Here is a 13,848-nt window from a genome sequence, read left to right as displayed (position 1 = left end):
CGTGACACAAAACGACATAATTTTAACACGTCACGGCCAGCTCGTTCGAACGGCGTAAGACGGACGGAAAACACGTGGGCGTGGGTAAGCTCAAGGCGAGAATCGCACGGCGTAAGTCGTACTGGTGTTGACAAAATATTGTAATAAAGTGGTCGTGGTGGATACCGCGTTTGGCGGGTTCGCACGGCGTCGATACGTCACAATACGTAGACACCTGGATGACCACGGCTCGGGGTCGCACAGCGAAAAATCGGACGGGCGCAGACACAATAAAATAAGTCGTGTTGTCAGCACAGACAACCGGAACTCGTATTCAGAGATTTTGGAGCCACTACTACAAACACAGAAAGATAATAGTTGTCCCACGTAAAACAGTTTTTGCTATGTTGTACATTTGTAAGACGGAGACAACATATGCACTATGCAGGTGTGACATCCTCTTAAGTGGTTTATTGTTACAAAATATTTAGTATTATTTTACAGCATATACATTTGTCACACGTAATCGAAATAATTGTTATTTAATTTCGTTGCAATCACAATTTTCTCGTCACAGTAATATCGACCATAAAATGTTATTATTATTTTTTAAAACGCAGTCCACAGTCCGCAGTTAGTTGTTGGGAACGTGAAACGTGCTAAGTAGTCATGGCGATAGTATTATACAGTCGGTAACATACGGTTCCACCTTCTCCGTCGATACCTACGTCCTGGCATCGTAGTATTCGCCAATTTTTTTTGATCACGTCATATTATAACTTGTATTATTCGTGAGTATAAAATATGTATAATAATATAATATATATTATACATTACGTCCATAATTGAATATATTATAAATAATATTAGGTATCCACATAGTAATCGTTACATACGTAAAACATTAACACGTCATATTTTGTAATAAGCATAATGTACAATGTACATGTTCACTATTGTTTTAATATGATATAGTATATGTCATTATATATTATATCATATTATATTATATTGTTATTAACTTTTGAATTAATACTTTCTCATCATAGATCGATGATAGAATATGTTTGTGATCTATCAAGCAATAGCATACAATTAATCTAAATTTTTTTTAAATATCGTTATGTAGGTATACCTACAAAAAATATTATAATATATACGTCAATAGTTTCAAATCCTTAAGAATAATATTATTTAATTACCTGGAAGGTGCCTACAAGAAAATCACTAAAATAATAATTCTTCGTTTACATATTATCTAATTTCGTATAAATTCCAAATTTAAATGTCTATAAAAATAGCTGTGTTTATATATTTTTAAATTTTAACGATTTTATGGTTACACTATGAACAACTGATGATTTAAGATTTTAACTTGTCTCATAATTTCACTAAAGCTGTCTATATAAAACCTTCTAAGAGTCGTGTCTTAAGAGAAAACAGTTAAGGTTGTTACAATGGTCACAAATTACCGAGATAAGTTAGAAAGTTTGACATTTTTTTAACTGGTTATAGTAGTTATAATGCCTTTTTGTATCTTTTGATACATATTAATATTTTAAGATTATAATTATAATAATATATACCAATCGGTATACGTTATACAATAAATATTTAAAACAAAAAAGTACCTATATTGTCTATGATATATAAATGTGTCATTTAAACAATTTGAAAATTAGTAGGTATCATATACAAAAGAAAAGTATAATTCTAATTTGACAATTTCTATCCAAAATGATGAAATGATGATAACAGCTAGTAAATCTAATAATTTAGGTAATTGTGTTTAAAATATCTCATTGCCAAGTTTAAGTCTAAATAAAACCATTTTTTTATATTATCATCATTATGTTACGGATTTTTATCAGCTATAACATGTTTATATACGAATAAAGACGCGGAAACGATACTTACCTATATAGTATTTCATTAAAGAAAATATGCACCTATATATGTAATATTAATGGCAAAATATATTTCTTAGATTTTTTCGTATCAGAATAAAATACGTACAAGAATAACCTTGATACAAATATTTATCTTCATGCTATCACTAAATGTCCGCTAATCTGTATAAACCACTTATCTTTTGTCAAGGCTGACGCGCTCACACGGCGTTCGAAACTGTCTTTTTTTGAAGGTTTTGTTTTAACGTTTCTTCAATAGTTTGTATATTCGTAAAAACTAAAAATTATGTTCTGACGAAGCGGTCGGCTAATACGGGTACGTCGCACCTAGCTCGCAGATGGCATAAGTTCCAGTGACTCTTCGGGGTTCCGTGAGGCGAGTGTCCGATAAGGCACCCGCCTGGCGTGCAGCTACCATGGTCCGACAATGCCCAAGTCCGAACCCGGATCCGATTATTCGGTAGCGTCAATGCCGTGAAATTACATACGAATCTATGTTGTCCATTTATACTGTCAATTATTCTTACAAATTAATTTTTATTTTATTTTTCACCAAAAAATGTATCATAAGCAAATTTATGTGAAAAATTTGAATTTAAATCTTTTGAATAATAAAATTCGTACAAAAAAGTAAAGTAAGTATATAATATTAATATTTATGGAAGGGACTACTTAGTTTACTATCCCGGTGCGCAAATTTTACTATGTAGGTATATACTTTGTTAATTTGTCTTATTTGATGACTACGATAGATAGTCCTCTGTCAGATTTTGCACGAAAAATTATTTTTAAATACCACTAAGGAGTACGTATACCTACCTACTGCAATTTTCCATGCAATGCGAGAAACATGTGTGGGTTTATTATACGTTTACCGTATACATGATTATACATATTCCACGCTCACTACACACACATTTGAAAACGCACACGAACAAGATATAAACTAATATGCATACTTAGTGTTTTTAATGCAAACGTTTCAATATACTAAAATTAAATTAAATTAACTGAACATATTTTTAAAATGCAACACAATTAGATATATTTTTTTTTTGCAGTCATTAAATTTACCTCAACGTCTCAACCAAATATTCACATTTTTACATTAGAACAGTAAAACAATATAAATTAATAATTAAGGTCGTCTGTGTAATACAATAGGTACTAACATTTATATAACCATTTTTTTTTACAAACTCCATTAGCAAATTTGTTTTATTTATAACACAAACGTTATATTTGATGTTTTTATTCTTATTTTTTTGTTTGGTAAAAAGATTAAAATGATAATAAAAACAAATTTAAGTGCATGCAATTATTTAGAAAATAATAACAAGCGGTATTTTTAAAATTTTTTCCCAACATTTTTTACTGTAAAAACAAATAATATAATTTACATAATATTTAAAATAAAATAACTATCTCTTTTAAGTGCAATGTTAATAAATACTACAATTTAATTTAAATATATAATTTCATAAAGCAATATATTGAATACGCAAGAAAATCAATAATGTTAAATTTAAATCTCTATACACACTATTATTAGTTTCATTCTATATTTTTATATATTACTTCCTAACATTTAAATTATTAATGAAAAAACCATCAATTATATTGTATAATATATATTATGAATAGATATGAATAGGTAGGTATACATACGCCAAAGCACACCATTTATACTACACGTACCTACCTCACTATTGGTATACCTACAGAGTAATGATACATATACAAGACCCACATTATTGTTATTGTAAAACAAATTTAAATTTAAGACACTTGATTAAAAGCATAATAATAGACATCAAGTAATTAATGGAAAAGTTTAATTTAGTTAGTTAACTGTTTAATTTATACGATATTAATAGTTATTCTAAATCGAATCCTAAAAGTCAAAAGTTAATTTAGAGAATTGTATCTACTGTTGTTACTATTCACTGATAAGCTTTGTTAATAAAGTAATTATTATTTTAATTACCGCACCCGAGTCACATAGTATAGTGATTGCACAACTTTTAATTATTTTAAAGATAAATTAACTAGGTATTAAATTCTTTTTATTTAATTCACACCGCCGTTGTGATAATAAGTAATATATTTGTGTATAGGTACCTAATAAATTATATTAAATCCAGAAATATATGTACCTACTGATTTATTTTTATCAAAAACCATTATATACAGAGTAGTGTGTACTCATGTATACAGAATGTATGCAGTGCGATTGAACAAAATAACATATTGAAACCGATTGATATACGCGTTACACAATATAGATTCAAAACAAAATTGTATAAGCTATGAATTATATATATATATGTCTCCTTGAAAAATGTTGATCATTGGTATAGTATTTTATATAGACGAAAAGTATAATTAATTACAATTTCCATTCAAAATTATGAAATAATGAATACCTATACAAAAACAATTTGTTTAGCAATAATTTATTTCGTTGTCAAGTTCAAATGTAGTTACCTATTTACATTGGTACTAATTTTTCGGGAATTTTTTATTTATAAAGGCATTTAAATTTTAAATCCGAGCCCTACTTAAAAGTCATACCTAACTATTTTCCAGCCCACAGGGATAGGTTATAAGTTAGAATCGATTAATATATAATATACGATGCAATAATGTATATAATACATATTGATCTCAGTATCTCCCTATACATGGTAATTATTAATTACATATAAATTCAATATTTTTCATGAAAACATATTTTTACTCTTTTGAGCTATTTATATTCATTTGACATTTGAGATCGTGAGCGTATCGATAAATGTATTGGTTTTACAATGTGTGTGTTTTTTTTCTGTCATCAACTTTTAGGGTGGGTAGTAAAAATGCTCCGATTTACTACTCACGCATCTTTTCTGTTAGGAAAGTGAATCTAGCTATTGCGAGAGAAAATTTCTCACCCTACCACCGCCAAATGATGCCACTGATAAATACTATAATATAAAATACAGTGGCGTAGACATGATTTCTGAAAGGGGGATCAAAAAAAAAAAAAAAACGACATCAGAGGGGAAAATTGTAAAATCACCCATCCTCTCAAAACTTTTTACTAAGGTAATAAAAAGCCAATGGGGGGATCTGACCCCCACCCCCCTTGTCTACGCAACTGTACAATTTACAATAAATTATAAATTATATACTATATCTACCAATATTAAGGGCTACGGCTAGCTCACCCTATGAACCCTATAAGTGGACTTAATTGTCTATTGATAGCCAACTAATCGTTGAAGTAGATTGAATAGTATGGTACCGACTATAGTAACTATTATTATAATTCATAGACTACCTATTATAGTTGTAACTATTGGAGAATAGGGCGTGGCGTATCGCGTAGCGAAAGCCAATATTGCGGACTGTAGTCTAAATAAATAATTCATAAAGAATAGTGATGGCCGAGATGACTGTGCCGATAACATTATAATTATATAAGGACGGTGTTCGTGTAAAAAGTAATATTTATATAAAGAAAAATATTATACATTTATTTTGTAGATACCTGATTTTACTATGCTGCAGAGCTGCGTTACTCTATAATATCATTAATTACGCTGATTGTCGATAAACGATAACGATACCTACTTAGTTTACGTAGTTTTTTGTAGTAAATATATTAGTAAATGATAATATGCTAGGTACCTACATAAATGTATTACAATAAACAATCAAATCATTTTTGAATTACAGAGCACCTTCGTGATGGAGTCTGCCAAAAAGAAATGCAAGATCACCGCGAGTGCCCGACAACTTTGGGAATTGAACATATGTGTCACTTGCTCAAAGCCTTTGGACTCTACTTCAAAATTATTGAGTTGCCTTCATGGCGTATGCAACCAATGTATTGAAATGAGTTTTAACAAATCTGGTAAGGTATTCTTAATATTCTATTTATCTATAATATTATATATATAGTTTTAATCATTAAAGACATAAGATAATATTCTTCGTATACTATATCAACAATATTAATATTAATTAATTATAAAAGTTTTAATTCACGTAGCACTAATGTAAGCTGACGGAGTAGAATAAAGAGTAAAAAACAATAATTAAAAAAAAAATCGTCTCAGAAAAAATTACAAAATTATAACACGTTTATGGACAGTCAATTTTATTATTTTGAAAAAAAACCATCCATAAAACGTCAATTTTCATTACTGCTATAGCAATATCAAAATTATTATGATTTATATAATTTGCGTGTAAAATATTAAAAATACACTCTTGGAGGTTTCAAATACAAACTTTTTTTGTTACAAATAATCATAATTATTTTTAATATCAATTAAGATGCCAAAGACTAAAAGATGCATTTTGTATATGAATAAAAAATTTAAAAACATGATGTTTAGAATACTTTATGCAATTAATTGTATTGAAGTACAAAAAAAGCATATAATTACTTTTATTTGATTTACTTTGTAATGGTAGTACAAGTTTGTTAACCATAATGTTTTTTATTGTTTATGTAGGTAATTTCTTATGCGAATGTGGAGTACAAACTGACATTTCAAAAAGACTCATAAATTGTACATTATTTTGTGAACAGTTTGATGAAGTAATCACAAGTTTTATAATACATATGTTATATGTTATTGAATATTGTATACTCAGGGTACAGGTGCAATTTAATGGAAAACAGTGGTCAGTAGTGAAGGGAGTACCTACTTACGAGTAAGTAGGTAACATTTTATTGGGCGTATATCAATTGCGCCGAAATTACCTTTTTACCTGTAAAAAATCTATCGATTGCGCCGCGTATCAACTCCGCCGAACTTTTTTACATATTGATTCCGCCGGTTATCAATTACGCCAAATTCTTAAAAGGCTTATGTTTGCTAATATATAGCAAACATTTTTGACGATTATATAAATAAAAAAATTGATAGATTCACCTATATAAAACTAGCATCAAATCATTATTTTAAAAATTGACCATATTGTATATTTTTATTACTTTAATTTTTATTTTTTTACCATACCATGCGGCATGTACAATACCTATATATTTTAATTATTATTATTAATTAATTATTTAAAAATAATATGACGATCTTACTTCATTTTGTAGGTTATTATTTTAGGATTTTAATACATATTATTATCCGTTATGGACGACAATGATTGAATTGTTTTTCGAAATGTTTTTATTTAAATAAAACTTAGTTTATACTATTATGTCATACTAAGTGTACCCTAACCTATTCTGTTAATTTAAAAAAAAATTCTGTATAATATGATACTTTGGTTATTGTTTAATAAACAGTCGGCGGAATCAACATGAATAAATAACTGGCGAAATCGATAATCGGCGGAATCAATATAAATAAATAACCAGCGGAATCGATAGTCGGCGGAATCAATATAAACAAAAATTCGGCGGAATCGATAGCCGGCGGAATTGATATTAAAACGGCGGAGTCGATAAAACCCCATTTTATTAGGCAGTTAATATAACTACAGTCGATGATTAATTAATTAATTTATTGAAATCACTTCAGTACCTCTTGGCGAAGCCATACCCTCATACAGCATACTCCCCACCACTTACAAATTGCGCCTGTATAAAATATTATCAGAATAAATAAATATATAATATAAATATGATTTTAATTTTTCATTCATATGTTGTCTTTAGTTTATTTTAAGAAACAATTTTATGGATGAGGAATACCAAAAGAAAGATTATGGTCAATACATAACGAAAGTCCCATGTCCAAATTGCGATGATGTAAGTACAAGTAACTATATATATGAAGAAGGAATTATAATAAATCTTTGTTTTAAATTACAAATCAAGCATAATTATGTTTTACAAAATATGTAACGGATTTTTTTCTTTTTATACAAATGCATTAATTGTTTTAAGAACTAATTCAATTTCCAAAAATATTATAATAAAAATACCTATTATATAGGTAGTCTAATTGAAAACATATTGAAAATATTTCACATTGAATATATTTTTTGTAGAGCAATATTTATGTCTATTTTAAATATTTCAAAATTGATTCCTATAATGAATCATAACTTTATTGTAATATTGTCACATAAATCAGTTTTATAATTATTTACGTTACAGAAATACATTGAAGCATATTGTACTACATGCAATAAATTGCACTGTGCACTGTGCCAATTAGTGAATCATAAAAGTCACCGTTTTAAAACTATAAGCAAAGCTATGGAGGAGATCCGTTCAAATTTAATGAAAAATAAAGTTAACTTATGGTATGATTAAGATTTTTATAATTTCAATATATTAAATTGTTTAAGAAGTCTCTACTGTTTGAATTTTTTAAGAATAATATAATATTATCTATATTTTTTTAAACAGTGAAAAATCAAATTTTGCAAATGAAGTGAAATCATGCTTAGCGTCAAATATTACTACGCTAAGAACGCAAAAGCGTGAAATGAAAATAGAAATACAGAAAAAATTTGATGAGTAAGCATAATATTACCTAATTCAGTAAAAAGTAAACAATTTAAATATTTAAGTATGAAATATTCACACCTACACATTATTATCATATTATCTAACTACAATAACCTAACCTATATAGATATTCCGGTACTCTGGTAGATATACATAGCCTATAATATATTATCACAAAATATATTTGAAAAAAATCTAAGTACCCATTGGCCATTTCAGATCTAAGCAATTTTGAATTTTCACGACGTAATAATATGTTTTTCGTAAACTAAGATTTATATGCTGCTCTCAAAAAATTATAATTTGTAGATACTTACCTAATACGTAATAGGCGGTTGCTAGCAAAAATAAAAACATTATAACTGGCATTTTATAAAAATTATAATCGATATACCTATAATATAGGAACCTACCTCCAATCCTCATAATTTCTAAATGTTTATAATTTCATATTTTTTTCTACAAATAAATAGATTTTGATAGTAGTGAGAACGTTTTTTTTCGGATAATAAATACATCTACGAATGAAATTTACATCGTTCAATGATACATCTCTGACATTTGATTGAACTATTTCAAGCATTAATTATTTTAATGAACGTTCAGAATATTAGATATCGTTTCTTTCCTTAATTTTTTACGCGGTGAATGTTCATGTTCGATAACCGATTTAAAAAAAAATTTTTCATCTTCACTGATATTATTTTATAATACAATTTTGATGTAGGTTGTAGCTAATGTAGGTAGTAGGTACACGACTTCAATGTACATCTCCATTTAACACCCACGCTTGTGTAATTATTTTAAGCTAATAACATTTTGTCCAGTGGCGTAATTATGATGCTGCTGGTGAGGAAATGGGGGTATATCTCCACCGAGCCCTTTATTTTTTTAAATAACTAGCTGTATTAAAATCTTGTGAGCACTTGGCTTGTTCATTATATGAAAATAAATGAAATCTTAACTATTATCACAGTTAAATGATAAAACTGATACAAACTTACGACTTCTGAGTTTTGTATTATTTTTAACCGTTGAAAACATACCTATACCTTCTTAATATAAACACAGAATAAATTAAAACTATTAATATTGTTAATAATTATTATTTTTGTAAATTACACAATAATAAGACCTAGGATTTTAATGCCCTAAAAAACCCAAAAAATGCACTATAAATGCGTTACACTTCGTTACAAATTTAATATAAATCTGTTATAGGTAACTAAATGATAATATATAGGTATTTTAAAGGATAGTTTTACAGACGGAACAAACAGATAATAATAATAAAGATATAATAAATGATAATAACACGTGTATTGTGATCAAATCTAATTATTGTCGTTATTCGTTACCCTTATTGGTTATCGAAAATCATTACCCAAACCCACGAGCTACTACATGTAGTAGTTCGTGCCTACACCTACCTGTCATGATAGTGCCATTATTAATTAATAATTATCGTTCACAGATACGCTAAAATATCACCCAATCTAGTAAAATACCCGTCTTTGATCCAGATGTGCTATTTTGTTATACCTAATATCTTAGCTTTATAATTATAATATGTTTTATTGCATTAACTTGAATATTTTATATTAAACATAGAAAATTAAGACCAGTGGCGTACATACGGGGGGGTTTTCGGGATCAATCCCCCCCCCCAGGACCAAAAAAAAATTGTGATATTATTGATGAATTTCTTATTATTAATCATCCGTGTATACACAAACATACGTTATAAGACATACGTATAACATACGTTTTTCTAATTTTCTCAATAGTTATTTAATGCCACGGGAAAAACCACCGAAAAATAAAATTACGAAAAAACGCTAAAAATGGGATTTTAATTTCTAACGCTTTGTATATCACCATAGAAACGAATAAAAAATGATAATATTATAATATTAATTCAACTTACATGATAAAATAATTAATAACAATATAAAATATCCAGAGTGACAAACCGTTCTCGTTCAGAATCGCTTTTCTTATACAATGATATTTTATCATTGAATTCAAGTCTAATACAACCCATTATACAATGACCCCCTTGTAACCTGTGATTGTTAGGAAAATGGGTAGTTTTAAAGAGAAGGTTTTAGTGTTGGTTATTTTTTTTGAACCCCCCCCCCCCCCCCCCCCAAGAGCAAATTTGGATGTACGCCACTGATTAAAACAAATATTAAAATACATATTGTACATAAACATATTATTACAAGCACAAAATCATGTGCCGTGTACAATATACACGAGTGTAAAATTATACAGTAACACGATTTTCATGTCACAATGTGTTGATCTTCTAACTTACAAAATAATATTATACGTTACAGGTTTCGAGACGAACTGATAGTAAGCGAAGATAGAATGATGGATTATGTGGAATCGTATTATAAAGTGAAATTGGAGCATTTGACTAAAAATAAATTGTTAATGGAGGAATTAAAAAAAAAATACGATTTCTATTTGAATTTTTCTCAGTCTGCTTTGAAAAGGGAAAACCGGGCAGATCTAGACATAACAAAGTACGCTGCTCGTTTATCATTCAAATATATTAAATATATTATCTCTAATATTGTAATCTGAGTAGGTACTGATGTTAAAAGAATTCAACTCATCTGTTTTTTTTTACAAAAATTGACCCATCTTATGCCAATTGTTTCGACTGTCCTAGTTATCGGATAAAAATTCTGAAAACCTCATGTAAATTCGTTATGAAGTTAATTAAAAATTACTTTTCACTTTTTTGAAATTTAACGCTTAAATACTTCAAAATTAAAATTTTATTTTTAATATACTATTGATATTGATTCAAACTAATTAATTATCAAGTGTTAGAAAGTTAATTTCAAGTAAACTTATCTTCTTAATAATGTTTTCAGAAATGTTATCGGATAACTATATAGGTATTGATAACTAATTGGAAATTATGCCACTATTGATACTTTTAGATAAAAAAAAAACAAAGTAGGTACCTAATTAATATTTGTGCAGTTATTGATATAATGATATGATATCATAATAATATATGCATGTACGGACTTAGACATTTGCTTATATTGAAATCCTTAAAAACAGCGGGTATCGAATAAGAGGACGTAAATACATTTGATGTTTAATTTTTCTTAAATAATCGATACCAGTTTTTATTAGCACTTTTACCAAGAAAATGTGTCAACTATACGATCACTTTCTCTTAGCTGATAATTATTTACGTATTTTACATTTTAATAATACACATCCGATTTGTTATAGTTTAGTCAACAATCAAGTGTCGAGTGTCAGAAAAGGTTTCATAACGGACATTAGTGGATTAGATTCAACTGATACAAAATGTATTGAATTAACAGTTGTGTTGGACGATACACTGCGTAAATTAATTGAATGTGTGTATACCTATATTTATATATTTATACAGGTGATTTTTTAAACACGCTCATAATTCTATTTGTATGCTCAAATTATGCATACATTCAAATTCTGATTTTTGGAATTTTTAAATATACATTTTGAATTGAAGACCATATTTTCGAATATTATAGACTTATCTGTACCACTTAAGGATGGTTTTTTGACAGTATAAACTTATTTTTTTAAAATTGGATCTCCCATTTTCAATTGTATTAATTATTATTATCTAATTATTATTCAGCAGATATTTTTTTTTGAGAATTTTTATATATCTAAATCAAATTTCAAACAAGTAGATCTTAAGTTAAACATAACTTAGTGACTAGTGTAATAAGGATAATATGTATATGGTCATGCACTATATGTACCTAAATACCTATGGGGATTTAGATGATCTTAAAATGTTAGTTACTACTATTGATCTAATAATATAAATAATTTGTAAAAGTTGATACTACGTATCTACATATATTTAATATTACTTAATGTTTATATTTTTGTAAAACCATTTTCAAGGATTATTAGCTTTACTCTTTAGCATTAACATTTTAATAACTCAAAAACTATAGGTACTCATTAGAATTTTGATTTAGTTACATCGAAATTTTCAAGACACTCATCTGCTAAATAATTTGTAGTATAAACGCCGGTTCTCATTTGACAAATAGATGTTTGTACCGTCACAAGAATACAAGCTATTCCTAAAGTATTTGGTACAAAAAATGTCAGGAATTAAAAAATATTATGGTCTTTAGGTATAATTAAAAATTCTAAAAATAATAATTTAAATAAATAACGGAAAAATCAGGGCGATCAAGGTTAAAAAATCACCTGTACTTATAATAAAATATAACTTATCCTTTCATGCCTTCGTCAAAAACGAATAGACCTATTGCTGTCAGTGTGAATTGGTTGATAATGCAGTTTATAATATTATATATTTTGTAGCCGTTAAAAACATTGCAATTTCCAAGCCACAGACATATGTAAAAGCAATTGATGCGATTAGTAAGACCGTGAATATTACATCTTTTCCGGGATACCTCAGTGCCACTAAGGTAAGATTTAAAACTGTATAAATAATCGTTTAGAACTTGACATATAATTTGTTGTTTCACTAAATCTTACGGATGTGAATAATAAACGTTCAGTAGAACACGTGTGTTTTGGCCTTGCAATGTGGTACATGGACACATCTATTGGACCTATAGCGCCCTGCCCCTATATAATAATTAGCATATTATTGTATTTTGCGAAATTTGCAGTTGTGAAACTGACTCTATTGTCAGACAAAATGTTTTCATACATCGAAAACAAACCATTTATTAAACTTATTAAAATTTCAGATCTGGAATAATCGCAAAAAGCAATAAAAAAGTATTTACATTAAAGAAGTCAAAAAAGGGAAAAACATAATATTGGTTTATTTGGAATCAAAATGACATGGTACCAATTTACGTATAAAAATTAGATTTAGGTATCTCATATATATAAAAAAAGAAGCATATACTATAAAATCTGAGCCTTACTTATTACTTATATTACTTATTACTTATAGGTACTATCTAAATAAGTATTCATAATTCATTACAAATTCTAATTACCTATCTACCAAATTTGATTAATTATTTTTAGACAGTTATATATTTTATATAATAATTAATAACGAATACCTAAGTAATTAGATATTACAATATAATACTCATTAAGGGGATTCGATACCGTGATTTTCTATTTTCGTCTTACACACGCATGACATAGTATTTTAGAAGTGTTTTTTGCCAAACATACCAATTGATCTAATGAAGCGATAATAATTCTGAAAACAGATTTGAATTCGTCATCAAGTCTACTTGAAATAGACTTTCCCACATTTTTGATATTATATCCCAAATTCCTGAAAAAGTCATATATTAAAAGAGTATTTGAACATTTTTGTATTTCAATTTTTGGAGAAGCTAAAATCAAAAAATCAAAAATGTGGGAAAGTTGATTCCAAGTAGATTTGATGAAAAATTCAAATCTGTTTTCGGAATTCTTATCGCTTCATTAGATCAATTGGTATGT

General features: G+C 27.8%; 1 protein-coding gene across 1 annotated transcript; it reads left to right on the top strand.

The window, feature by feature from the left end:
- The first annotated feature begins 622 nt into the window (after positions 1-622).
- LOC107884541 (tripartite motif-containing protein 55-like) lies at positions 623-12,893 on the top strand. Its single transcript, XM_029485608.1, has 9 exons — positions 623-770; positions 5,610-5,787; positions 6,395-6,480; positions 7,561-7,653; positions 8,005-8,153; positions 8,260-8,370; positions 10,704-10,895; positions 11,626-11,756; positions 12,730-12,893. Exons 2-9 carry the CDS (start codon positions 5,622-5,624, stop codon positions 12,858-12,860), a joined length of 1,059 nt encoding a protein of 352 aa, XP_029341468.1. The 5' UTR covers positions 623-770; positions 5,610-5,621; the 3' UTR covers positions 12,861-12,893.
- The last annotated feature ends 955 nt before the right edge of the window (positions 12,894-13,848 follow it).

This window comes from Acyrthosiphon pisum, chromosome X (genome assembly GCF_005508785.2).
Source record: "Acyrthosiphon pisum isolate AL4f chromosome X, pea_aphid_22Mar2018_4r6ur, whole genome shotgun sequence".
Lineage (NCBI taxonomy): Eukaryota > Metazoa > Arthropoda > Insecta > Hemiptera > Aphididae > Acyrthosiphon > Acyrthosiphon pisum.
The sequence above is the reverse complement of the archived record's forward strand: the minus strand, read 5'-3'. Positions and strand labels throughout refer to the sequence as shown.

What these genes read in the sequence shown, in the direction of transcription:
- LOC107884541 (XM_029485608.1), top strand. Translation starts at nt 5,622, where the DNA reads ATGGAGTCTGCCAAAAAGAAATGCAAGATCACCGCGAGTGCCCGACAA. An exon ending in ATACAGAAAAAATTTGATGA is followed by an intron (nt 8,371 to 10,703) that starts GTAAGCATAATA and finishes TATACGTTACAG; the next exon opens with GTTTCGAGACGAACTGATAG. An exon ending in GCAGATCTAGACATAACAAA is followed by an intron (nt 10,896 to 11,625) that starts GTACGCTGCTCG and finishes GATTTGTTATAG; the next exon opens with TTTAGTCAACAATCAAGTGT.